Source organism: Culex pipiens, chromosome 3, assembly GCF_016801865.2.
Source record: "Culex pipiens pallens isolate TS chromosome 3, TS_CPP_V2, whole genome shotgun sequence".
NCBI lineage: Eukaryota > Metazoa > Arthropoda > Insecta > Diptera > Culicidae > Culex > Culex pipiens.
This window is the reverse complement of record NC_068939.1, coordinates 68,629,229-68,655,227: the sequence shown is the minus strand read 5'-3', so window position 1 is coordinate 68,655,227 and position 25,999 is coordinate 68,629,229. Positions and strand designations below refer to the sequence as shown.

General features: G+C 34.6%; 1 protein-coding gene across 4 annotated transcripts in view; it reads right to left on the bottom strand.

Moving 5' to 3' along the window:
* The window catches only part of LOC120414141 (FH1/FH2 domain-containing protein 3), a 182,809-nt gene that overhangs the window by 110,228 nt on the left and 46,582 nt on the right, over nt 1-25,999 (bottom strand). For all 4 annotated transcript variants that reach the window (XM_052710438.1, XM_052710439.1, XM_052710440.1 and 1 more), the window contains exon 2: nt 21,072-21,440. In XM_052710438.1, coding sequence (XP_052566398.1) covers nt 21,072-21,248 — 177 coding nt within the window. In that variant the 5' untranslated portion in view covers nt 21,249-21,440. The remainder of the gene's footprint in view (nt 1-21,071; nt 21,441-25,999) is intronic.

Here is a 25,999-nt window from a genome sequence, read left to right as displayed (position 1 = left end):
ATATTTTTCCAAGAAATAAAATTTGCGTGAACACTTAGATATTTAGGAAACTAATGATGGCAAAACAACTGGACTGGTGTATAAAGTGATGACCTTTTTGACCAGTTTTTTGAAGTATCAACCTAATTTTCTTGAACAGCTTTTATTTTTGTGAAAGCAAAAACTAAAAGAAAAGATTCAAAAAGAAATTTAGCTAGGCAAAAGCTAGCAAAGAAGATTTTTATAAAGAACTATAAATGCCAAAAAAATTCAAAAACATTTATAAATAAATCAAAAACCATCTACTTAATAAATTATCCAAATAATTGTTCGTGTTTAAAAGAATGCAAACACCATCGAAATATTTTTTTTTTCAAAGACCTCTATATTTTCAAAGAATTGCTTTTGTTCGAAGGAATACAAAAACTATAAAACCAAATTATTTTCAAAGATTTAGAGATGTTAAAAAAATTGCGTAAATGTATAGATTTTTTAAAAAACAATTTATTTTCTTAAATCGGCTTATGGTTTTAGAATATAAATCTCATCGAAATATGTTTTAACTTGTTTATTTTTAAAGAACTGATATTTTCTGAAAACAATTCAAAATCAAACAGATTTATTTTAAAACGAATTATTTAAAATTAATATATTGTGAAAATAACGCAAAAACTTTCAGAAATTAATTAAATCATCTTTTAAATTGTTTTGAGAACTGGTCATTTTTGAAAGGGTGTAAAAAATACAGATATTTTTAATTTCATTTCATATTCAAAGAACTGGTCATGTTTGAAAAGATTTTTAAAAACAATTGAATTGATTGAATAAATGCAGAAACAACTTTTTTTTCCAAAGAACTAGTCATGTTTAACAAAATCTAAAAATATGCGCAAAAATTTTTAAACGACTGTATTATTTCACAATAAATTTTCTGACTTTTTTTTTTCATTTAGCAAATTGTCCCATCTCTCGAAACGATCTTCAAAACCAATTCACATCCTCCCTGTCTGCAACACACCACGACTCGCCATAAGTAATGCAAAACTACTCATCGACCATAAAATTAAATAATAAATTTTCATTTTCACCCAGTTTTTTTTTCTCGGCCACCCACCAGCCTCACCAGCTGGTGCTCGACGATTTCCGGTGCCAAGCTCAGACTTCCCTCCCTCCCCCACACTTAAGCCTCCCAAAAGTGGGCCCTTTTCGGGGCTCCACTGACCTGCTAAAGGCCCTGAGGTTGCAGTTTTTATTTTTCGTTGGATCTGTTTACGCTCCGTTGAGAGACCAGCAACTATTCAATCGCGGTCAGACTGTGCGGGAGGAGGGTGGCCTCCGAGGGTTGGTTAAGTGGGGGGGAATCGAAGATGATTTATCGGTTTTGGGGTGGCCACCCTGGTCGGTCCTAGGGAGAGGACGGGCATTTTGGTAGCGCGCGTTGAGCCGTTATAAATTGATCCTTCGGATTTGCAAGGATGACTAACTACTGGCAGAACTTGGACGCCGCACCGCGAAGTCCACGAACAGATTCACAGATTCTCTGGGGTTCTTTTTTGTGACGGATTTGCCTGACTCTTTTTTGCTCGTCGAAGGCTTTGTAGACTCCATTTGTCCTCCCATCAAAGCCGGTGTTAAAAGCTGAGCAAGCAACACAAAAAAATAAATCAAGTTGAAATGGATTGAAGTGCTGCGTCGAAAGGATGATGAAGGGAAGTCAGACAAAGAATTAAAAATTAACCTTTTTTCTGTGCCTTCGTCTGCTACTGCTTCGGGTTTTGGTTGAGTGGTTTTGGGGGGGGCCTCCCGCAAGAATATGTCGGAATGTGCAGTTATTGGAAATTGGAAATGAATCGAAGAAATGATTCTGTTCCTGCCCCCTTTGGTCTCAGTGAAGAAGACTTGGACTTGGACGACTTAAACGGTCGCAACAGCGAAAGGAAGCAAAACTGGTTAGTAGGTCAGAGCATTGGAGTTTGTTTTGCTGCTCCCCGAGACACATTGACGGTTGGTCTTAAATGTGGTTTACAACTTCGAGAGCAATCAAAGTGCGGATTCCATTCCGCAAGCAAGCATTTATGACAGGATACAATTTTGAGGTCGAATCGTTGTCGAAAAGAGAGCGTTTATGGATCAATTGAGAAAAACTGAAATTCGAATTGAAAGCTTGCGAATTTCCACATTTCCGGCATTTTTTTGTGACTGACTGGTACTGGTTTATTAAATGTCTAAGGAATGTTGGGAAATTGTGTCAAAAAACTGTAAATTAATTTAAGACACAAGAAATAATCAAAATTAATTCATCTTACCTTAGAATCCAAGCAAGTTTAGCACAAAAAACCACAAAGACATCGATTTTTATTCGTGTTCCTGAGACAATTTCACAATAGAAACTTGATTTTCAATAAATGTGAATCAAAGATTTTTTAAATTTTATTTTTTAAAGGGCTAAAATGGATGAAAATATACATTTTTGTGCATGTTTCTATTGTGAAATTGTCTCAGAAACACGAATGTGATAAAATTAACACCAGAAAATGGGATCTAAGAGGTCTCCCGAGCAAAAATTTACAATCAAAAAATTCACTAAAAGTAAAAGTGTCTATTTAATATGTTAAACTGCCTTACCCAAAGCGTTCTCAGTCTCAGATGGTAGTTCCAGATGTCCCCTACAAGCTGCAGGTCGAACCGAGTTGATATATATGGATGGAAAACTTTTTTATTTGAGTTTGAAAATTATGCTATTTTTCACTAAAATACCAATAACTTCCTTTAGATTTAACCAATTGGGATGCTTCTCCCTGCATTTTGTTGCATTTTTTAAGCTCTTTCAGATGCATTTTGAATTTTGAAAAAAAAAATGAATTTTGCCTAAGTTACAGCCTTTTTAAGATTTTGAAGGGTTTTGAACCTTAAAACTTTGTGTCCCGATTTGCCCCACTTCTCGTTGACCTAGAGTGCTCATATTTTGGCCAGATGCTAGTTTTATATGTACAAACAACCCCTGAAAATTTCAGGCAGATTGGCGATGCGAGATGGGTATGCTTTGCTCGTGGACTCGCTCTTAATTCAGTATTTGGCTACATTGTGTTTAATAAACTTAATTAGTTTTATTCGTGAATTCAAATCACAAATATGAAATAAAATCATTGAAGTAACAAAATACGTTCTAAACATTCTTATAATTTGACAGTATCAAATTTTGTAAATATTTTATCAATTTGATATCTCCGAACTCTGTTTGAGATCAAGAGAGGGGTAAAACCAGGAATGGAATAATCGCAAAAAAAGCATTTTTGCTTGCAAACTTTCTTCACCAGCAAAAGAGAGAGGAGGCGAATCACGCAAAAAAAAATCGCTCCCGACATTCTCTAGAAAAATCAATCTGATTCTTTTTGAATTTCTTTGTCAGCACAACTTAAAAACATTTATTTCACTTCGTTTATCAAGTTTGACATCACGAAATAATAATAGAAAGTGGAAATATATTATAGTCAATCTTGCATAGATATTTATAATTGGCAATGTTTTTTTACATTTTAAAATAATGCATTGCTAATCACTTTGATGTTTTGAATTCAACAAATTGGTTATACGAAACCAAAGTATTTGATTCATTTTTAGCATTTTTCCAAATGACTTTTGACCTTGCATATTTTTTTAAAAATTTGGGTAAAATTCTGTTCAAACATCCCCAATGTTAATAGTAGCCATTTGCATCATTAGCTTTTTTGTACAATTTTGCGACATAGTTTTACAATCTAATGACTAATTTGAAAATGAGTGCCTTGAGAACGATTTTCTATGGATTTAGAGTTTCAGTAAACAATTTTTTTTGGACTGTTAAGAATAAAAAAAAGTTGCAATATTTTTTTTCTATTTTTTTATCGTTTTTTTTTGATTAATAAATCGAATTATTATTTTTTTTTTTGTACAAAGAAATCATCTATTGTGCTAGAGTGGCATAAAATTTGTTTTCGGAGTTAAAAATTTTTAAATGAAAAATGATGTTTTGAACTTTCTAAGCATAATTTATATTTTTTTAAATAAAAACATAAAAAAATTCTAAAAATATATACATTTTTGAACTGTAAATTAAACTTGCAATAGAGGATTTGCAGCAAAGATAAAAGACACATGTCGCCACCTATGAACAAGTAGCGTAAACCTATGATTTTTCGAAAAACTGTGTTTTTACATTCAAAATCAACACTTTTATAAAAATTATGCTGGATTCGAATGAGAAAAATCCAACAATGTGGTGTACATTTTTCCAATATTTGTTGGATTTTTCTATGAGAAAATTGTAAATTTAGTAAAAGATGGTTATTTGGAATATTTGGCAACAAAGCCTGTCAAAAATCAATGAAAATTGTTAAATATACGTTAACACATCTGTTATCAATTTTATCACTGTTTATTTCATTGATATATACGGGGAAACTAATTTTTTCTTGTTCCAAAACATGTTTTTTAAAGAAAAAGGTCGCATATTTTTGGGCGCCCAAAAATTGATGTTCATTACTTTAAAGCAAAAAATTTTTCTCGTCTTTTGCAACCACTTTCATTAAGATTGATGCAGGGAATCATGAGAAATAAGCGATTTTGTTCTTCAATCCAGCATAAAGGAATACGATTTTGGGCAAGTAACCTCATTTTGTCGCCACCTACATTTGAAACACTGTCGCGCTGCAAAACCTCAATAGAAAATGACTATTTATTGTTTCATTAAAAATATTTTTTCAAATAAAGAATCAAGAGCCGCGTATCGATACAGCCTAAAACCATTTTTTGTACATTTATAAATGTTGGGTTTAACTTATAATAAACAAAACTAAACTATTTTCATGAAAAAAAAACAAAAAGTTTCATTTATAAACATTAAAAGTCAAACCAATTACCCAAAATATCTTGAGTGCAAAATGATGACCAGTAAGATGATTCTGAGAAAAACTAATTTTTCACTTAATTGAAATTAATGTTTAGATGCCGCAATCAGCAGTCCAACCATTTGAGTTAAAAAAAACTCAGATTCAAAAAATAGTATTTGCAAGCGTGCTTTGTTCATTCGTTAAATATTTTTTAATACTTTTTATATTTTTTATGAATATTTTTTATGAACAAAAAAATTAAAATAATAAAAAAAACTTAAAAGTTATTTAATATTTAGATCTTGAAACATTGTCAAGATCAATGTTAAGTCATTGAATTTATCATCTTAAATTGAAAAAAAATCATGGCTTCGGTATCAAATTTTGCACAATACTAAACTCTAGAGCAAAAGATGGGTTATTAATAAATTCGTATTTTGGGAATTCAAAATCTAGTGATAAAAAGCCAAAAAAAACGGAAATCATACATAACCTACAATTTTGTCAAAGACACCAAATCGATGAAAAATCCTTATACAAATACAGATGTTCGTATGCTCGCTAGTTTATTTAGCATAAATTTAATTAAAGTATAATTTTAATTACGTTGATATATTGTCTTGATTTTTTAACTGTGTTTAAACAAAGTTTAAGAGATACTAGAATACATAAAATTGCTAAAATCCATCTAAATTTTTAGTTCACAAAATTCACAAAAATATTACCTCCTGTCCTAATGAAAATGTTCACTTGAAGTTCCTAATCACATCTTCTAACCACAAATCCAATAGTGGTCCCACCCAAGGGGTTTCCAGCATCGTGTCAGACTGGTCACTAATCCAGAATTACTTGGAATTTGAGCAAGTAATTCTGTAATTCCGGATTTACTGAGTAATTCCAGAGTAATCCTGGTAATTCCTAATAATCCCAGTAATCCTGGTAATTCCATGATTCTTGTTTGTGAAAACAAACTTCAGAAAATAATAAAATAATAAAAATAACTGTTAAAAAGATAATTTCGATAAATCTTTTATAATTCTATTTATTGCCTATTGATTTTCATATATGAAACCAAAGTTACAGCTAGTACGGGATCATTCGGATTTTGAGTAAGTAATTCAGTAATTCCAGAATTACTCCGCAATTCTGCAGTAATTCCTGTAATTCTGAAATTACCTAGTAATTCCGTAGTAATTCGAGAAATTCCATAGTTACTCAGTAATTCGTGTATTTCCCATTAAGGCCGTTGCAAATATTTTTTGAAGTTTATGTCCCTCGACTCTGACCAACGTCGAGGGGGGGGGGGGGTTGTTGCAAAAAAAAATAAAAAAGTATAAAAATTGAAAAAAACGAGCCATTGTTTCAACATTTTAATGAAAAAAAGTGATTTAAATTGCAATTTCATAAAAATTCAAAACATTTTTAAACAAGCCCAAACATGCTAAATATGATTATCATTGCAGAATAATGCATTTTAGATTGTTTTCAGTTGATTAGACTTCTATTTTCATGGAAATTTTGAAGTTTTTTTGAAAAATATTTTTTTTGCCCCCTGATTTTTCAGACCAATTTTGAAGGGGGGGGGGGGGTGGGGGGGCGACATAAACTTTGAAAAATATTTGCAACGGCCTAACTCAAGTAACTACTAATAATTCTTTAAAGGTAAATCGGCAGAATGCATTTTGCTTTTCCTTGATGCTTTTTATGGTTGTAAGAAGTACAGAGCGGATTCGAAATGTCCGCCAATTTGGATGCTCTCTAATTCAAATGTATTCGGATGAAAAACACTCAAACGTCAAAATCAGTTGTCAAACTGACGTTGATGTTTACCACATTATTCGATGATTTCCAAGTAGGGCGTCCAATTTTCCCGGGTTTTGAGTTTACCGGAAAACGGAAAAAATATATTTTTTATCCCGGGAAATTTTTGAAAACGTCGTAAAATCTATGTTTTCTTTATATTAGTTATGTTTTTAAAATCAAACTACTAGCTCAATACTATTAAAATCAATCTAAACAGGGATAGCACTTTTAGATAGTTTTGAAGATTTTTTTTGTTCTTTGTTGTGCTTTGAATTTTAAATGCAATCAAACGCCAAAATCAGTTTTCAAAATGATGTTGATATTTACCCACTTGTTCGAGGATTTCCAAGCAGGACGTCTAATTTTCCCAGGTTTTGAGTTTCCCGGAAAACGAGAAAAATATTTATTTATTCCCGAAAAGTTTTTAGTTTTTGAAAAAGTAATAAAATCTATGTTTTCTTTATATTTGTTATGTTTTTCAAGCTTTAAATTTATAGAATTAGCTCAATACTATTAATATCAATCTAAACAAGGAAAGCAGTTTTTAGATAGCTTAACATTCCAACGCCCAAGGCTCCAAAAAAGTTGGAACGGTAACTTCAACTCGCTGGTTCTCGGGCATAACTCAACCAATCAAGATGATTCTTCTTTCCAGTGATTTGTAAGAATGTCTAGATGATCCTAAAATTGTGCAGAACTTAATTCGATCAAATCTGTAATTTTTGCGATCAAAAACATCGTTACAACTTTTTTTTTTCGCATGTAAAAAAAATCGCCAAAAATTCCGCGGCGGCAGTCGTTTTAAAAAAGGTAGAACGATGTTTTTGATCGCAAAAATTATAGATTTGATCGAATTAAGTTCTGTACAATTTTAGGATCATCTAGACATTCTTACAAATCACTGGAAACAAGAATCGCCCCGATTGGTTGAGTAATGCCCGAGAACCAGTGAGTTGAAGTTACTGTTCCTCCTTTTTTGGGAGGCTTGGGCGTCTGTGTAAGTTGGACATGCGTTGGGCGTTCCAGTGTTAAACAATTTTTTGCTGTTCTCTGTTGTGCTTTGAATTTTATATGCACCACATTTCTAATTCAAATTAAATAAGTATCTTATGAATATTTATTTTTGAAGCTTGAAAATTGGTTTAAGATGTCTAAAAACAAAAATGACAACAAATAAAATGGTACCAATTTATGTAAAATTTTAGAAAAGTTTAAACTTATTAATTGTAATACTAATGTAATTTCCAGGCCAAATTATGATTTTTGTTTAATTTCGGAAATTCCCCGTACAACATATAAAAATCCCGGGAATTTTGTGCCGGAAATTCCCGGGATGGACGTACTATTGCCAAGCACGTGGTTTTGTGCATTTGACAGCTGTCATTCGATCCAATTCTCAATATGCTGGAAGCTAGGCATTAATTCCAAGTTATTTTTATAAATTTGAGCAATTCTGCGTGGTTTCTGGAAATCCCAAGTAATTCTGGGAAATCAAAGTAATTCATGACATATTGCCAGTAATCCTGGTAATTCCATTTAGACTGGTCAGTAATCCTTGATGCTGGAAACCCCTTGGTCCCACCCCTAACCATTAATTTATAGTCCCTTGACCTCCAAAGGACACATTTCCAAACGACGCCAACCTTTGTAACTTGAAGGTATTTCCTTCTAATACAGCCCCTTAATTCGCAGCCCATGTCGCGTGTCTTTGGGCAGGGACTTCAAACCATTTTCTATTGCAGTCACGTTGTGCGAATGGATGGGCCTTGTGCGTTTCGTTTCGATTCGATTGTAAAGTGCGAATTAGGCGTGTGTACTGTTTCACTCCTTGGGAACCTGCCTCCAAGGACTGATTGGCTCTTTGGTAGAGTTTACTTTTTTTTTTCCTTGGATGGCCCACCTCTTACCCATACACAGTTTTTGTAGCATGGAAGGTTTACGAGCAGATATCTTTCGATAATTCGTCGTTCGTGTTTTGAGAGTGTCCTGTAATCTTGACTCTACTTCCGTGTATGCCCATCCATTTCTCTCGTGTCCTATCTCAAGGCGCTCTAACAAATCCAGTGTCGAGTCATTTTATCAATCAGATTGCAGTATTTTTATCCATTTAGGGTATTGGAACCATTTGCTATTCCACGCACATATGAGCCCATAGGGTTAAACCGCGCCCAGATTCGCGTTACTTTTGAATAAATTTATCATATGCGGCCCAAAGTGATCCCATGCGATGTGTACCGATAATGAAGATGGCCGACCGTCATAACGTGCTCTTCGTCACAGTACCATCGTGGGTCACTTCTACTCCAACGGCCGTTGCCGTACAAACTCCTTGCAGCTCCGCTTAAACTCGTTTATGTTGCTCGTCATCTTTGCTGCCTCTGGAAGCTGGTTGTATAGTTTAAAACCTTTATAAAACAACGAGTTCTGTGTACAAGCCTTCCTCCAAATCTGCAACCTGAGATCGTCAGCTCCTCTAGTGTCGTGCTCATGGATATCCCTTCCGCGTACCATGGCCTCCGTCAAGTATTGTGGTGCCATCCTTTCCTTCACACGAAAAACAAAAACAAGTGTGTTGTATTCGATCCGTTGCTTCACCGACATCCACTGCAAACATTCGAGCATGCTCCGTCTTGGTGTCAGTCGATCACATCTAAGGATGAGCCGCATAATTTTGCTCTGGAGAACTTGCATCCTCTTCATTTGCCGTTGTGTTGCCAAGAACAAGATCGATGAGCAGTAGTCGAAGTGCGGCGCGATCAGCGAGTTGTACAACTGAACCTTTGTCTCTGCTGTCAAGTAACGATTAATCCTACACAAAACGCCAAACTTTCGTGCTGCTTTCCGAATAGTGTAATCGATGTGTTCGTTGAAATTCAGCTTTTCATCCAGCATGACTCCGAGATATTTCATCGTCTCGACACGCTCCACGATTCCTCCATCCATCTGTACGCTCCTTCTGCAATCCTTGGTCTGCCGTGTCGTCACCAACATGCACTTTGTCTTCGTAATGTTCAGCTGCAGTTTTTTCCACTTTAACCATTCTGAGAACCCGCCCAGCTCTTCGTTCATTATATCAAAACACTCATCGAAGCTGTCACCAACAACAAATAGTACCGTGTCATCGGCGAACGGGTTTACCTGTACTCTCTTCAGCGCCTGTTTGATGTCGTTTATGTAGAGGATAAATAATAGTGGCCCTAGCACGCTTCCTTGTGGAACTCCAAGATCCACTGCTGTTTCCGCTGAGACTGCGTCGTTGTACCTCGTGACCTGCTTCCGGTTTTCTAGGTAGCTGCTGAACCATTTCAAGACCGTTCCACGAATCCCGCTTTTCTTCAGCACACGTATCAATTTAGTCCGGTCAATGGTCTCGAAGAGTTTACTTCGCAGAATAGGACATTTCACCGAAAAAAATATTTTTTTGTAAAGGTTCAAATTCGCTGAACGATCATTCCATCAAAAAAGAAACTACATCGAATGGTTCTTTGCCAAAGAGGCCATTTTGCCGAAAAAGCCTATTCATGAAAAAGGAAGGGTCGTTTTGTCGAAAATTGACGGTCTATTCACCATTAGGGCCATTTCACCAAAACGGACATTTTTTCCACAAATAAACTGTTGAAACTTGATAAAAGCACACATTCAATCAACCGACTTTCGGTGAAACGACCCTAACCTAGCTCTAATCGTCCACGAACGCTGGGAGAACCATTAAAGAGCCTTTCTTCTCCCTCGGGGCAAACGTGGCATAGGTTCGCCCTCCCCCTTGCCGCCCAGAGCTCCGTCGAACATTACACACACATGGGGTTGTAATTTCCCACGATTAGGTCACGTCTGGTGACAGCTGCGTGTTGCTCGAATCTACCAAGGAGGGGGGCATTCCCGGACCAGGAGTTTGTCGACTGGCTTGAGCTTCTCCTGCCTATATCTTGATGAGACCACACCGTCTAAACACACTGACTGTGGCCGAAGGTGGAGGAATGCCAGTGGCGTGTTTGGTGTAAATTTGCGCAGGCAATAACTATAAACTGACATAACCGTGAAAGAGGGGTTTAAATTGGAAGGGGGGTTGGGGGGAAGGAGGTGGCCACTTTATTGGCCGCATCAAACAATTTGCGTGTGTGGCTTATTGTTTGCGTTTTGGATCGTTATGAAGAACAGTGTCGAGAAGTTAATTGGATCGTAGTTAGTATCTTAAATGATCTTGCTTTAGATATCTGGTTGAAGTCAAGCGATTCTTTTGGTTACAAATGCAAATATAAAAGCGTATTACGATTTGTTCTAAATAGTTTTCAATCGATTGTTCTTTTTTTGTGGACATATCTAGATGAAAAATCAGACAAAAAATTAATAATACGACTATTCCAAATGACAGAATCCACTTCAAAGAGTCTTTCCAGAAGCTGAACTCAAGTTCATCGGCTAGAACATCCACATTCCACACGCCTCGGTCGTCGTCGTCGCAATCATCGTCCGTCCATTGACCGAGGAAGTATCCGGCCGGTTCATTACTTAATACCGGCACCGTCCACGGCACCGGTCTCCGCGGTCGCAGCCATTTGTCGATTATGATGCATGAGTCAGGTTTCACCAGGCATGCAAATCTTCTTCCCTCAGCTCCACAAACCGCCGGCTAGAAACCAGATTAAAACCAGTTGCGTGGGGCACTTCTTCTTCGCGAGCCGTAATAGAGTCCCATAAAAACCGCCGGGACATCCTCCTCATCTCATCTAGGAGATGCAGCGGCATCACATCCTGCCTGCCTAAGAAGACTAATGTGGTCCACCGCAGCAGCAGCAGCATCAGCCGGCAATAGAATGAAAAATTGGAATCAATTTCACTTTCAATGCGGTGATGAAGACGACGACGGCGGTGCAATCTTCCCGTGTGGTGTGATGATGGTTGGCACCAGACCTGCACGAACCACTGGTTAGAAAATTCTCTAGGAATTTGCAAAATAGATTTTTTTGGTTTACAGGTCTAAGTTGGTTTACATCAGGTCTAAATTGCTCAAACCCCATGTTCTGAAAATAAAATTTTCGATTATTACACTCAAAAAATATTGTTTATGAGCTGGTGAAGATTTGAAGATTTTTTTTATGTTTTTAAAAAGTTGACTTGGATAGTGCAGAATTCCTTTGAGGTTACAAATATACCGAAAATAATTATTAAATTTCGATTTTTCTGAAGCACCTCAACAATGGATCACCCTAATATTTAGCCAACCTAAAAGATTTTCCATTCCATTTAAAAATACTTTTCGGAAATACAAAAGAATTTTTATCTTTAAATTTTAAATGCAAACTTACTATGTCTTATCAAGGAATCCAACAATTGCTACAATGGCACAAAACTGTTTTTAGAAATAATATAAAATGAAAAATAATATTTTCATTTTTTTTTTTTGCAAATCATCAAAAAGTATTCAAATAATCATGAAATATAAACAGCTGAATCATGGGTTTCCAGAATCATTTTAGCCAGTCTACCAATTAATTACTCAAATTACTGTGGCAAAATGATTTATTACTTTAATTTACTTATTATTTTTCACTTTAATCAAAAATAATAATTTATATTAAATAAATTTGGTAGCTTGAATCATTTCAGTAAGAAGAGTGTTGATTAATGCATTACCAGTACAGTTTTCTTGCAGTCATACATTTTCTAAGAACAAAGACTTGACGACAACAAACTAAAACAAAAACTTTTTATGGTTCTGTATAACGAAGTTTCTAAAAAAATATATATAGTTCAAAATTAATAGTAACGAAGTTAAAAAACCTATATTAATCAGGTAATTGCAAGTCAAATTCCATTGAAATTTTGAAGATTTTTGAAAAAATGGCCCCTTGATTTCTCGACTCAAATATAAACAACATTAAATAATGTTTACAGCGACGTAACTTGAAAACGGCGATAATTCACAAAAAAAAAGTTAGGTAAAGAATCTATTCCAAATTTGATTCTGCATCTAAAAATGATTTTTAAAATTTAGTTTGACAACATTTTCGTTTTTTTTTTTGCAAGAATCACACGATTTCTACAACTCATAAGGCCGCTGCGAATATTTTTTGAAGTTTATGTCCCTCGACTCTGACCAAAGACCCACGTTTCGTCAAACGTTTCGTGAAATTTAACAAAAAACACAAATATGTGGAAAAAATGACTATTGCTCTGATTTAAATTATGATTAATGAATATTTGTAATATTGAATGCTGAGTCCTTTCAAAATGTTGGTCTTGATTCAAAAATTTGAGAACATTTTTTTCGAAAAGATCTGAAAATTTCACGAATGTAGTTTAACATTGAAAATCGGAGCATTAGTTGCTGAGATATCGACATAAGAAATGGTAGTTATTTGGATGAGACTTAGAAAACATAAATTTTCCTGTTTTTCCAACTAAGTTCAAAAAGCAAAATATAGAGAATTTTCTTAGCTTTTCAAAAATATTTTTATCAAGAGTGGGCAAACATGGGCTTTTATTATAAAAAATGAAAAGCCGCGACAATTTTCAAAAAAATACCTAAAAAAATTTATATCTTCAAAACTGTGCGCTTTATCAAAATTTAACTTAATTTTTTTTATTGCAAATGTGATTCAGTATTGATTAAAAAATTCATAACTCGTCAAAGATATTTTTGCAAAACCTGGAATTTTTTGAAAAGTTGGCATTTGATGTCTCAAAAAAAATATCAGAAAATAAAAAAAATAAAAGAAGTGTTTTTTGGCAAATCAAGTTTAAGTGACAAAAAGTAAAGCGTTTTTTAGCGTATATCATTTTTTCAGTGTAGTCCTTATCCATACCTACAACTTTGCCGAAGACACCAAATCGATCAAAAAACACCTTCAAAAGATACAGGTTTTTGAATTTTCCTATATCATTTTTGTATGGACAGCTGCCAAATTTGTATGGAAAATTATATGGACAAACTAATGATGCAAAATGGCTTCTTTGGGCATACCGAAGACACCAAAAAAGTTTCAGCCGGATTAAAAAACGGCTTTTTGAAGATTTAATCAATTAAAGTTATTTTTACTTAGCAATGCATTGGGTTATTGAATCAATGTTATGGAATATATGATTCAAAATGTTGTAATGTTTTTCATGCTAATATATTGAATAAAAGGCAGTTTATTCTTTTCTATTTTCCTTCTCTCAACAACAAGAAGCGTAAACCGAATAGATTATTAATAGAAATTTAAAAGATTCGTATAGCAAGCAGAATTTTTAAAATATTAAATTGAATTACTTTAGTTACCATTAATTATTAAATACTTAATAAAGTACCGAATTACCAGCTTAAAATAAATGTTATAAATAATTATTTGGCAGACTGATGCCTTGCTGGAAACTCTTGATCTCAACTCTCAATTGAATTATAAATAAATTTTCAATAAATATCATTTTAAAAGATGTTCGAAAACACTTTACTTGAACTGAAAGTTAAGTTGTACTTATTGTTGATTTTGTGTCGCTCCTGATTTATCCCACCTACAATTGTTTTTATATTTTATTTTATTTTATTTTAATTTGTTTGATGTTTGAAACAATGTTTAAAATGATTAATACCATATGCTAATTTTTCAAAGTTTCCAAGTTCAGTCCTTGGGTAAAGAAGCTTAATAAGCACAAAATTGAAAATTGCTTTACAAGTTGTCGAGTTTTAAAATTTTTTTTTTTGCGGAAATGCCTAAAACATAATAGCAGTTTTCAGTTGTTAAGTTAAACTATAAATTAAAGCCGTATCAGACGGCTATTAAATTTAATTATATGAAAAAAATTGTTCTGTTAAAAGGCTTAAAAAAATATTTATTACATTTTTGAGTGTTTGGTCATAAACACTAACAATTAATTTCTAATTGATGTTTCAGTTAGACACAATTTGATTTTACATAAAGAAAAAATCTTTGGAAAGCGTTTTATCTGTGGATTGATAAGAACCAATTATTCTTGGATTTGGAAATTATTTAAATAGAAAAAGTAGTAATGCTCTCGTTTAGTATCCTTGAAAATGGCAAATTTATTGCCTCTTTCAAGGATACTGAAAAATATTGTTTTTCAACTATAAATGCATGTTTTAGTGGTTTCGGAAGTTTTTTTTTTTTTTTTTTGAGGTTTTAATGGAAAGCAGGGTCCAAAGCGTCATAACCATAACTGATTTGTCTTAATTTTAATTTTGGAATATTTTCACATAAATTTTCAATAGTCTACAAGCCTTTAAATCAAAAATATTTTTTGTTAATGTTATTTTCACCCTCTGATTATTATGGGGGAGGGGCTAGACAAAATTTTGAATAGTTTTATGTGGTCTAAAAAATTTCAAGAAATCCTAAAAAAAACAATCAGGTCACACATAAAAAGCACAGCTAAATAAATTGCTTAAGTAGCTCAAAAATGGCGCCTTTCCCAAAGAACTGTCGCTAATCTTCCAGCAAAAGCCTGCTAGCAGATGCTCAACTGGAAAGATGCTGCTACTGCTGCGGCTTCTTTCTCTATCCATCGGCAGCATCAGCGCTCAACTATTTGCTGGTTTCAGATTACCTATTACGGCATGCCTTGCAACTCCTCACCCAGAGCCCAGATCATCAGAAGAGCTTCGGCGAGAGGTGCATCACATCTCTGAGGCTTTTTTTCTTCTTCTGTATGATGGTCACGCGGCAGCCTGTTGAACCGGCAAGAAAGTAATTTTGTAAAGGGGGAGGTGTTCTGAGGGGGGGCATGCCGCAAACTTTGCCAACAAATCATAATAATAGCTCAGTTATGCGAATTTAAGCGTAGCAGCTTCATCTTCTTCAATGCGGTGTCCTCTTCTTTTTTTTGTGCATGTAATTAATTGAGCATTGAATCACCCGAGTGTGCATTTTTGCGTCGAGCTTCTAGACCTGGGCTCTGTAACAGGAGTTGCTCTTTTATTGCCCAGGAACGAAACCATTCACCGCAGGTTACGATCTTTATGCTGATGGGAAGCAGATTGGACGTGGTTGATGCAGCTGCGCAGAAATCGGAGAGCTTGTTTAGAACGATTGCTGCAAGCTGCGGGAATGCGCGAAACGATGTCAACGCTTGAGGCGTTGGAATGAACTGCGATTGAGCTGAAGTGGAAATCAAAATCCGGTGAAACCGAGTGACGTTTCTACCTCCAAACTCACGTTCTGCACCGACCGTTGGCCGTTTAATTCTGGTGATGTTCGCAATTTTACGACCGACCCCCTCGTCCGCACAGCACCGCAAGAAACGATGATCTCCGGCGTTTACTTTGTGGCGTGTAATTGTGGTCATAAAAATAGGACCACGTCAAGCGCGGTTGTTGATGCAGTTGTTCGCTTACAAACGTGCAGAAAGTTAACAAGCGGTTGAAAGTGCGATTGCATAAAATTGATGACCAATGTGACCACCTCTAGCAGTGCGGAGAGCTTCTTGAAACATTGATTGAGATTGAGAAAAGTACACTGTAGAGAGGTGTGAAATGCTAGCAGGAGACATATCGTGATGGAGTCAAAAATGTGACTGAAGTTGGAAAATTTTGAAAAGAAATGCCATCAAAACCAAATTTAAATTTCAATAGTGAAATTGGATGAAATTGATGATTTCACGGATTTTATCATTTCTCAGGTTCTTCTCAATGAAACTTAATTCTGTTAAAAGGGTCATCTTCAGATGACTAACTGAAAAAATCTCGTTTCTAGAACAAATCCTGTCATTTTGGCAACTGTCCAAAGTTGAGTTACGTTTTTGGCCAAAAATGAACTCTCGAGAAATCAACTCTTTAATATTTTTGTTGGGATTGCTCGAAAAGTACCCAAATGTTTGAAAATCTCTACTTCAAACATTGTAGCATGTCTATACGATTCCCTCGAAAAAGAAACACTGTTGGATCATTATTTTTATCATATCTTTGTATTTGAGCAACATTTTAGTTTCATTTAACCCAATGTCACCCCCTCTAAGGGGTGAGATTGAGTCAATTTTTAAACGATTGGCATTTGAGGTAGAGTTCATCATATTCCCCCATATGTTGAGAAAATGTTAGCAAGCACAATTTTACGTTAAAAGATTTTAGATGGTATTTAAATTGTTATTGTAATTAAGAAATTATGAGAGGTGTATCGTTTTGTACTCTACTCTATGTTGGCGAATTTTTAAATATTCAAAATCGTCAACTTTCCGATTTTGTACAACAGTGTTCTTTATTTTGAAAACATTTGTAGCGAAATCGAAAATCAGGCCGATAAAAAAAACTTTCTATGGAAATAACATCCTTGACGGTTAAAAATATTTGGCATCAGCCACGCCGTTGTATCAAACGACACATTTTTTTAAATACCGTTTATTTTTCAAAATTATTTGCAAATTTTGTTACACGTTACAATATGGGTATTAAACGACGCAAAATTTAATATTGATTTAACTGTTTTAAAATGTTTAATTAAAAAATACACAAATTTTCTCAAAAAGCTGATAATTTGAAAATGATTATGTTTAGTTATAAGTTTTTTGCAAACTTTTTCTAACTCTTGTCTATTAAACTGCTGAAAGATACTCCAAAACTCTGTTATGTACCTGAATGAACTCAATGTAACTTGATTATTCAAAAATATAATAATTGACATTATCAGTATCAAACGACGCAAAACTTCGTAGAGATATTTACTGAATAACAATGTTTAGTGATAAATACTCGATTTTTTTTGAAAACAATACTTTTATTTTTCAAAATACTCAAATTGACAACTATGCATTATGGGTGCCAAATGACGAGAAATCTTCTATATTTATATATATATAAAACATTTCGACGATTTTGTTCGAACGCGAACCAGTTCATTACGGAGCGTCGGATCGAGATGTTCTTTGTTGCGTTAGGTTTGTATAAGTCCAAAGAAGGTTCTTACGCAAAAAAGTGAAAACTTTGGCCACTCTGGAACCGATTCCGGAGCATCGGCAAATTGTATGGAGAAAGTTACGTAAAATCAAATTTTGACCACAACAGGATTCTTAAACAAAACAAAAAACGTCAACAAACGTAAAAAAGGCAGAACGAAGTTTTCGGGTTAGGCTTGTTTCGTATATATTTTCAGTGTTTTAAGATTTTTTGTCTAACATTTTCAAAATTTTACAATATCTCGTCTCGAAAATATCCAGATTTTCTTAAATTGCAATATGGGTATCAAACGACGTGAAATCTTGAATAGATTTTCAGTGTGCTACAATTTTTAGATTAATGTAATAAATAAAGGTATGGTAAAATAAAATGATTTAAAAAATAAAATTACAGACCAAAGTCTCAATATTTTAATGAAAAAGTGTTTTAAATGCATTTTACATTAGCTAAGATTTTTTGCAATCATTAGCTTTCAAAAAAAATGACGAATCCACTTGAATTTTCATTGAAATTTTAAAGTTTTTTGAGAAAAGATTTTGTTAATAAAATTTAAAAAATATTTGTGCTAGCCTTAAGGGGACATAAAGTGTCATATTTTTCCTGGATAGGCAAAAACAACACATTTTAATTCAATTGCAATGTAAAAATTTGCAATCTAAGGTGAAATATTGATAAAGTGCACCGTCATTTCATTGTAACTTTTTTGAGAAAAGTCGCAGTTTTTAATTTTTTTAAAATAGTTCTTATGTTTGCCAAAGTTTTGAAAGACAAAATATGAGACAATTCTAAAGATTTTGCGTTTTTGATCTTTTTGATACGGCCTTTAATTGCTGAGATATTATGGCATTGCAAGATAAAAAAAGATGATAAATTAATCAAATTTTCAATGTATATTATACAAAAAAAAAAACAAATAGAAATGTTCCGAAAAATTTCCGTCTTTTCAATTAAAAATATTTTGAATGCTCAAAATCAAGCTCAACATTTGCAAATGTAAAAAATATGTGTTTCTGATTTATTTGTATTTAAAAGAGTACCGTAAAACGGGGTGACTTTGATAGCCGGGGTGACTTTGATAGGTTTGCGATTTTCCCGCAAAATGAAGAGTACAATTAAAATACGTAAGGAATGGTTTAGAAACATACTGACCGTGGTAGAGAAGTGTTCAAAGTACCTCAAGAAGAACTTTTCATAAAATTTTGACAAGTTTAAAAAGTTAGTTAACTACACCCAACTGGCAGTCGCATGATTGTGATGCATGGCGGCATGAAAGTATATCAGAATCTGCATGAAATCTGTCCTCATGCATTTTTTGCGATATAGGGGTATGACATTTTTGTCCGTTACCGACAATTATCGACATTACCGACGGCTTTTTGGTTGTATTTCACAAAAAAAAAACACATAGCAGAACGAGGATTGAACCACCAACTTCTTGGTTATTGATCCGACACGCTACCACCGCGCCATGGACGCTTGATGAAAAGTGAGTGAAAGAGCACCAACATATGCTTCTCTTTGGAGTGTTGCTCGGGGACGGGCCAGCTTTATATGTGTTGGTGAGAACTGCAGATCGCTGAAATTTTTACACGCGGGCAAAAATGATCTACGGGCTTGCTGCAAAAAATGTTATAAAATATGACATTTTCTGCAGCAAATCCAATGTTGCAGATTTTGTGATATATTTTTCCTTTGGGTGTATAGTTAAGAAAATGTTGATGAATGTCATTATTTGAAACTTCTCAAAGTGTCATGATTTTCTTAATGAACATGATTTTTAATCGGAAAACGGAATGAATTTTCGGATTCTTTGAACAATTTTCCACTAGGAGAAGGTTAAAAAAGTTTGTAAAAAATAAATAATATGTGTTTTTGAAACACAATTATAAAAACTCTCTAAATTTATAGGCAATTTCAGTTGAACAAATTTCATGTAAAATGTGAAAACTTGTGATTCGTGCTTCGAATTCAGTATAAAATGCAATATAAATCGATAATTTTATAAACAAAACTAATTTTAACAAATTTCAGGCAAAATTCCGACTTTTTAACAATGTTACCTAAAATTTACACTTAGTTAACTAAATATAAACATTGATTTTTTTTCTTAAATACTATATCAGCTACTTTAGTGATGGTACATTTAACGTACAAATGAAGTTTGAACATCTTAAATATGATTTTAACAAGAAAAAACTTTTTTTCCGAAATAGTGCATGGACTTTGTGTGGTCTACCCCAGTACATGTTTTAAAAATAATAATCTTATGAAAAACCTTACATGTTGGAAAATATTCTAAAAACAAATTGAAATCCTATCAAAGTCACCCCGGTTTACGGTACAACATTTCACAAAAATTTCAATTTTCTGCATTGGAGAACGAATCATTAGTTCTATTGGGCAGAACTGAGAATTTTGAGCTATTCTAAGATTTTTTTCAAATCTCTATTTTTTTTTTTTCAAAAAGTCATAACTTGGTCAAAGAAAATAAATGGTGTTTTTTGGAAAATATATTTAAGTGACAAAAAGTAATTGAAAAAATCATAAACTTTGCCGAAGACACCAAATCGATCAAAATATTCCTTCATAGTTACAGATTTTTGAATTTTCACATGCCATTGTTTATCGACTGCTGCCAAATTTGTATGAATATGATATGGACAAACTGATGATGCAAAACGGCTTCTTTGGGCACACGGAAGACTCACAAAAATTTCAAGCCAGATTTAAAAATGCAAAATATCGGTAGGACAGGCCAGTAGGAGTCACATCTTCAACTACTTTAGCCTCTTAATTTTAAAATCTTCGATTTTTCAAGTCTTAAGTCTTCAAATTTCCAAGATTTTAAGTCTCCCATTGTTCACCAAGACTTGCAGTTACAAAGTCTTTGGTCCTCTAATCATAAATTCTTAAATTCTGTGTTACGATATTCAAATAAACAAGTCTTCAACACTTCATCGCTCTTAATCTTTCAGTCAACAAGTCTTCTAATCTTCTATTCTTCAGTTGAAGTCATCGTACCTTATAAGCACCTTACAGGCAAGTTCTTAAAGTCTTCTAGTTGTTAAAAGTCATACATTCAAATCTTCAGGTCTCTTAATCTCCAGAGTTTTTAGTCTTCTAGTCGTCTAACTTCTGGTAATTTCAAATTTACACAAGCTCACTGTCCCCAACCCAACCAACAAACGCACGACAATCGCATCTTGCAAGAAGAAACGAAAAACTCGCTGCTGCTGCAGGCAGCTGCAGCTGCCGTTTGTGTGTCCGATTCACCGGGATCAAGTTTGGCCAGTTTTTCCACCACCGCGGTCTGCCTGCGCAACGATGAGAAAATCAACTTTCGCTTTTGCTGCGGAAAGCAGCATCACCTTCGTTCCCGGATTGTCTCCGGGATTTGTGTACACGCCATTCGATGATTCAAACTATCGGAATTGTCTTATGTAAGTTTGGCTATCGCTTGGAAATTTCAATGGCGGCTTTTCTATTATACCTCTTTGAAATTAGAACCTCCACCACCAGATGAAATAGTTGCTTACCCGTTGCGGTGCCCCCAGGTGGCGCAGGAGCACCCCCAGCTGGGTGGCCAGCGGGGCGGAACTGGCAAAGGAGAAGGCCGGCGCGCGTGACGGAATCGGATACATGGCGAAGCTGTTGAACGGATCACTGTCGACCAGGTACTGGACCCGCAACGTGATCAGATCGTCCGGATCCATCGTTCCGGACTGTCGTGACACACACAAAACTACCCGAAAATTTCACTTGCTTGCTCCTTTCTTCTAATCAACGATTCACTCCTTTAATCAAGCACTAAAATATTCAGGCACAACCCAAACTTTGTAATTAGAGCTTCACATCTTCACTCGAAAAAGCGCACTCACAAAAAGGGCTCCGAAGACCTCACATATCTGAAAGAAAGAAAGACATCATTTAAGTTAAACCGTTCCGGCAGTCCCTCCGACTAGACCTCTGGCGATAACTTCTGGCTTCGATTGTTGGTTTTTCGATGCAAATGATTCCGGGAAAAGGGCTCAACCGCGGCTGCTAATTGAAGGTCAATAAATTTACCACGTGGTCAACCCCGGGCTAATCACAGTGCCCGGAAATTACACGTTCAACAGTCCCGCGACGGTTTTCCTGTCCTGGTGCGAGGCTAATTGCTGCTTAGTTAGTCAGTGGACGACGCACTGAATTTATGTATTCCGGACTAATTGTTGGTGGCGGGAAGGTTCAAATTGGTACAGGTTTTGAAGTGCTACAAATTATGACTGAGATTAGAGTTTTGAGTTTGACATCATATTTCCGTATTGAGCAATTCTCTACCAAAACCGGAAATGGATTTTATTTGTGTTTTTTTATTTGGCTCAAACTTTGTGGGGGCCTTCCCTATGACCAAATAAGCTATTTTGTATCATTGGTTCACCCTTACAAGTCTCCATACAATTTTGGCTACTGTCCATACAACAATGGTATGTAAATATTCAAACAGCTATAACTTTTGAGTGAATTGTCTGATCAATTTGGTGTCTTCGGCAAAGTTGTAGGTATTAATGAGGACTATTGCGAAAAAAATAGGTACACGGAAAAAAATTGCAAATTTTTCAATGAACTTTTGACCCATAGAGAAACATGGTCAAAAAATCTGCCGCCGAGTTATGAATTTTTGAAAAATAGTGATTTTTGTGAAAAATCGAAATTTAATGCAAAAACAAATTTGACATTATTTTTGAATGCAAAATTAAATTTGCAATCAAAAACTACTTTACAGATTTTTTAATAAAGTGCTCCGTTTTCAAGATATAGCCACCGAAAGTTGGATTTAAGCGAAATATTTGCAGTTTTTCGATTTTTAAAAATAGTGACCATGAGTGACCATTTATGAAAATATTTTTTTTTGAGAAGTTCAATTTGCTATAAAATTGTCTAAGAGACATTGAAGATTGGACCTCGGGTTGCTGAGATACAGCTGCTTTAAGAAAAAGAAACACGAAAATTGAAGTTTTCTAAGTCTCACCCAAATAGCCTACCTTTTTCTAATGACGATATCTCAGCAACTAATGGTCCGATTTTCAATGTTAAAACATGAAACATTCGTGAAATTTTCCGATCTTCTCGAAAAAAATATTTTGAAAATTTTTAAGTCAAGACTAACATTTTAAAAGGGCCAAACATTGAATATTACGTCCATTTAAAATGCTAGTCTTGAAAAACTGCAAATATTTCGCTAAAATCAAACTTTCGGTGGCTATATCTTGAAAACGGAGCCCTTTATCAAAAAATCTGTAAAGTACTTTTCGATTGCAAATTCAATTTTTCATTAAAAAATATCGTCAGATTTGTTTTTGCATGAAATTTCGATTTTTTCCAAAAATCACTATTTTTCAAAAAATCATAACTCAGCGGCAGATTTTTTGACCATCTTTCTCTATGGCTCAAAAGTTGCGGATTTTTGTCCCCTAAAACATTTCAAAAATCTCGAAAATAAAAAAAATGTGTATTTCGGGAAATTGAGTTTTTGTAAAAAAAAAGTTGATAAAAAAATTTGCAAAATTGTTTTTCCGTGAACCTATTTTTTCTCAATAGTCTCAACAATACCTACAACTTTGCCGAAGACAACAAATTGATCAGACAATTCACTCAAAAGTTACAGCTGTTTGAATATTTACATACCATTTTTGTATGGACAGTAGCCATAATTGTATGGAGACTTGTATGGGTGAACCAATGACACAAAATAGCTTATTTGGTCATAGGGAAGGCCCCCACAAAGTTTGAGCCAAATCAAAAAATACAAAAAATAAAAATGGTCGAAATCAGCCGATTTCGCAGAGAGTTGCTCTATTGTATAATATGGTTTCTTTTGGATTTTCATCAATAATTAATCTTTTATTCTCTGAAACTTATGTTTTATTTACTTCAAGTATATCTGACTAACTTAAAAAATTAAAACATAGAAATAAGTTCTACACTTCTCAGATGGTTTTTTTCTGCAGTGTTGCATGTTATAAATTTACGTATCATTTACGTATATATAACACATTTAGTTAAAGTTTTATGTGAGTCCCACCTTTGGTTTGTGAGTTTATGAGTTAAAGCCATTTTTACTGTAAAATAGTTCAACCAAATTTGTTTTTTATTTTTATTTTTCAAAGGTAGTTTCCAACCTTGTCCATGTCCAAAAAAATATACAGAAATTGTCCAACTATTGGATTGTCCTCAGGATTGAGCCAAAGTATAAAAAACGATTTTCGTCATATTTTGGGTTTCTATGTTAAAATTATCATATAAACCCAAAATATGACCAAAAATCGTATTTTTGATACTATAGCTCGATTTTGAGATTCAGTGGGCAAAGTAACATTGAAAAAAAAAATATAGTTCGCAAATTTCGAATTTCGTTAGGGTGGTCCCATACACTTTTCCCTTGAAAATTAATATTTTCGAAAGAAGATATTTGAGTCAAATGAGATTTTTTCAGCGTTTGTAGTGTTAGATCTTCTCTTTGGAATGCAACCTTGGCCTTAAGTTTTAAATTTGCATAATTTTTGCCTCAAAATGGCTATAACTTTTGACCCTTAAGTCCAAATTGTCATAAAAACATAAAAACAATGGTATTTAGAGCTCTAAAAGAGCCCACAATATCACTTTTCTCTCAAACTTAACCCTGAATTGCCACTTTAAAAAAAATATTTCTGAAGGTTCACTCAGATGCTTTTTCTAAATTTTGTCGTAGATTGTGAGATAAAATTTTAGTGGATGATTGGAAAGCCCACTTTCTAGAAGACAACAATATTCCCAAAAATATTCTTGAAAAGTCAGATTTGAAAATCGCCCTAATCGTGAACAACTCTAATTTTAAACAACAATTTTCTGAAGACACCAAAGCTCCAAAATTGAACTTTTTTTTCGGAAATTATTTTTTTTCACCACTGTTTCTGCGGTTTAAAAACGAAGTTGACTTTATAGCTGTCGGCCACTATTGCTAGTACCAACCACTAGTTTCTTCCTTTTATCTTCAAGGACTTCGCCGCCCTGGGCTCCTAAGTGTATGAAAGTATGGCACGGAGCGACGGCGCCGAATACCCATATTTACACAAAGAATTTTAGCCGCGCCCGCCGCGGGATTCGAACCGGCGACCTCTGGATTGTGAGTCCAGTGCGCGGTCCGATTGATCCACACGGGCGGTTTATGGTAGTCCTAAATTACAACTTTGTCGAAGACAACAAATCGATCAAAAATCCCTTCTCGACATACAGATTTTCGAATGATTTCATATCCCTTTCTATGGACAGCCGCCAATTCTGTATGGAGAATTTTGTATGAAGAAATACATTATGGCAAAATTACATTTTATCCATTATATAATTTTATAACTTTAAAAATATAAGAATGTTTTTGTGATTAATGCAAGTTCTTTTATATTTTTAAAAGAAAACTGGTGAAGTTATTTCAAATTAATCCATGATCAATTTTTTTCAGGAAAAGAACAAAAACAAACCCATAAACAGAATATTTACGTACTCCACGTTTCAGAGTACCTCTTCAAAACAGGCAATTTATATGCCGAGCCACCTTTTTCTCAACCGCCATTCTTCAAAAGGATGACACCGGTCACGAGTGTTTGCCCCAGCAGAATGGGGGGGGGGCTCCACGTGGGGAATGTTGTGCGGGGCGTGTATAGAAAATTGAAACCAAAACGATCACGCGCCACACGCACGCCTTTGTTGTTGTTGTTGTTGTTATTGGCGCTGTTCGTCCGACGGTGCTGACATAATCGTAATGGAGATTCAATTTCGATTCGATTTCGAACTGTGTACGAGAGCCAAAACACTCAGTCGTCGTAATAATGAACTCGCTGCTCGAAATTGAGCGAGACGATTTCCCAAAAACGTGACCCTGTTTGGAAAATGGGTGAGGTGAGGTCGGAAAATTTCTGGGGTGGAAATTGAGCTTGAATGGGGAGGAAAAAGGTTGGGTGTTTATCGCTTGAACGCGGTAAAATTATGGTTCGAAAAGCACTCAACGATCGATTTCTGAGCAATTAGTTTTAAAATATTTTCAATTTAGTCAAATGCGGCTGCTTCACAACAAATGGCGACTACTAGTGCATTACAAAACAAACTGCGTCTGCATCAATTCCCTCACCGAAAGGTGAAAGATTTATGAAAGCAGCTCGACGAGGGAGGTGGAACTGCTTTCAGCAGCGTTTTTCCATGTACAATGGTTTTAGATGAGGGTTAAATCAACAATTGAAATGATTTTTTTTAAATTTATAATAATAAAAGTTGTAGAAAAGCATGAAATATGAAAAACTCTATTTTTTGTTGAATGACTAACTTCGTTCTATTAATTTACCATCTAACCCTCCTCACCCCGTTTAGCATACCTAGTAGGTTGACTTTGCGATAGTGGTGCGTTTAGCCCTAGTCGATTCGCGAAATAATTTATGGCAGCTGCTGCTCAGTA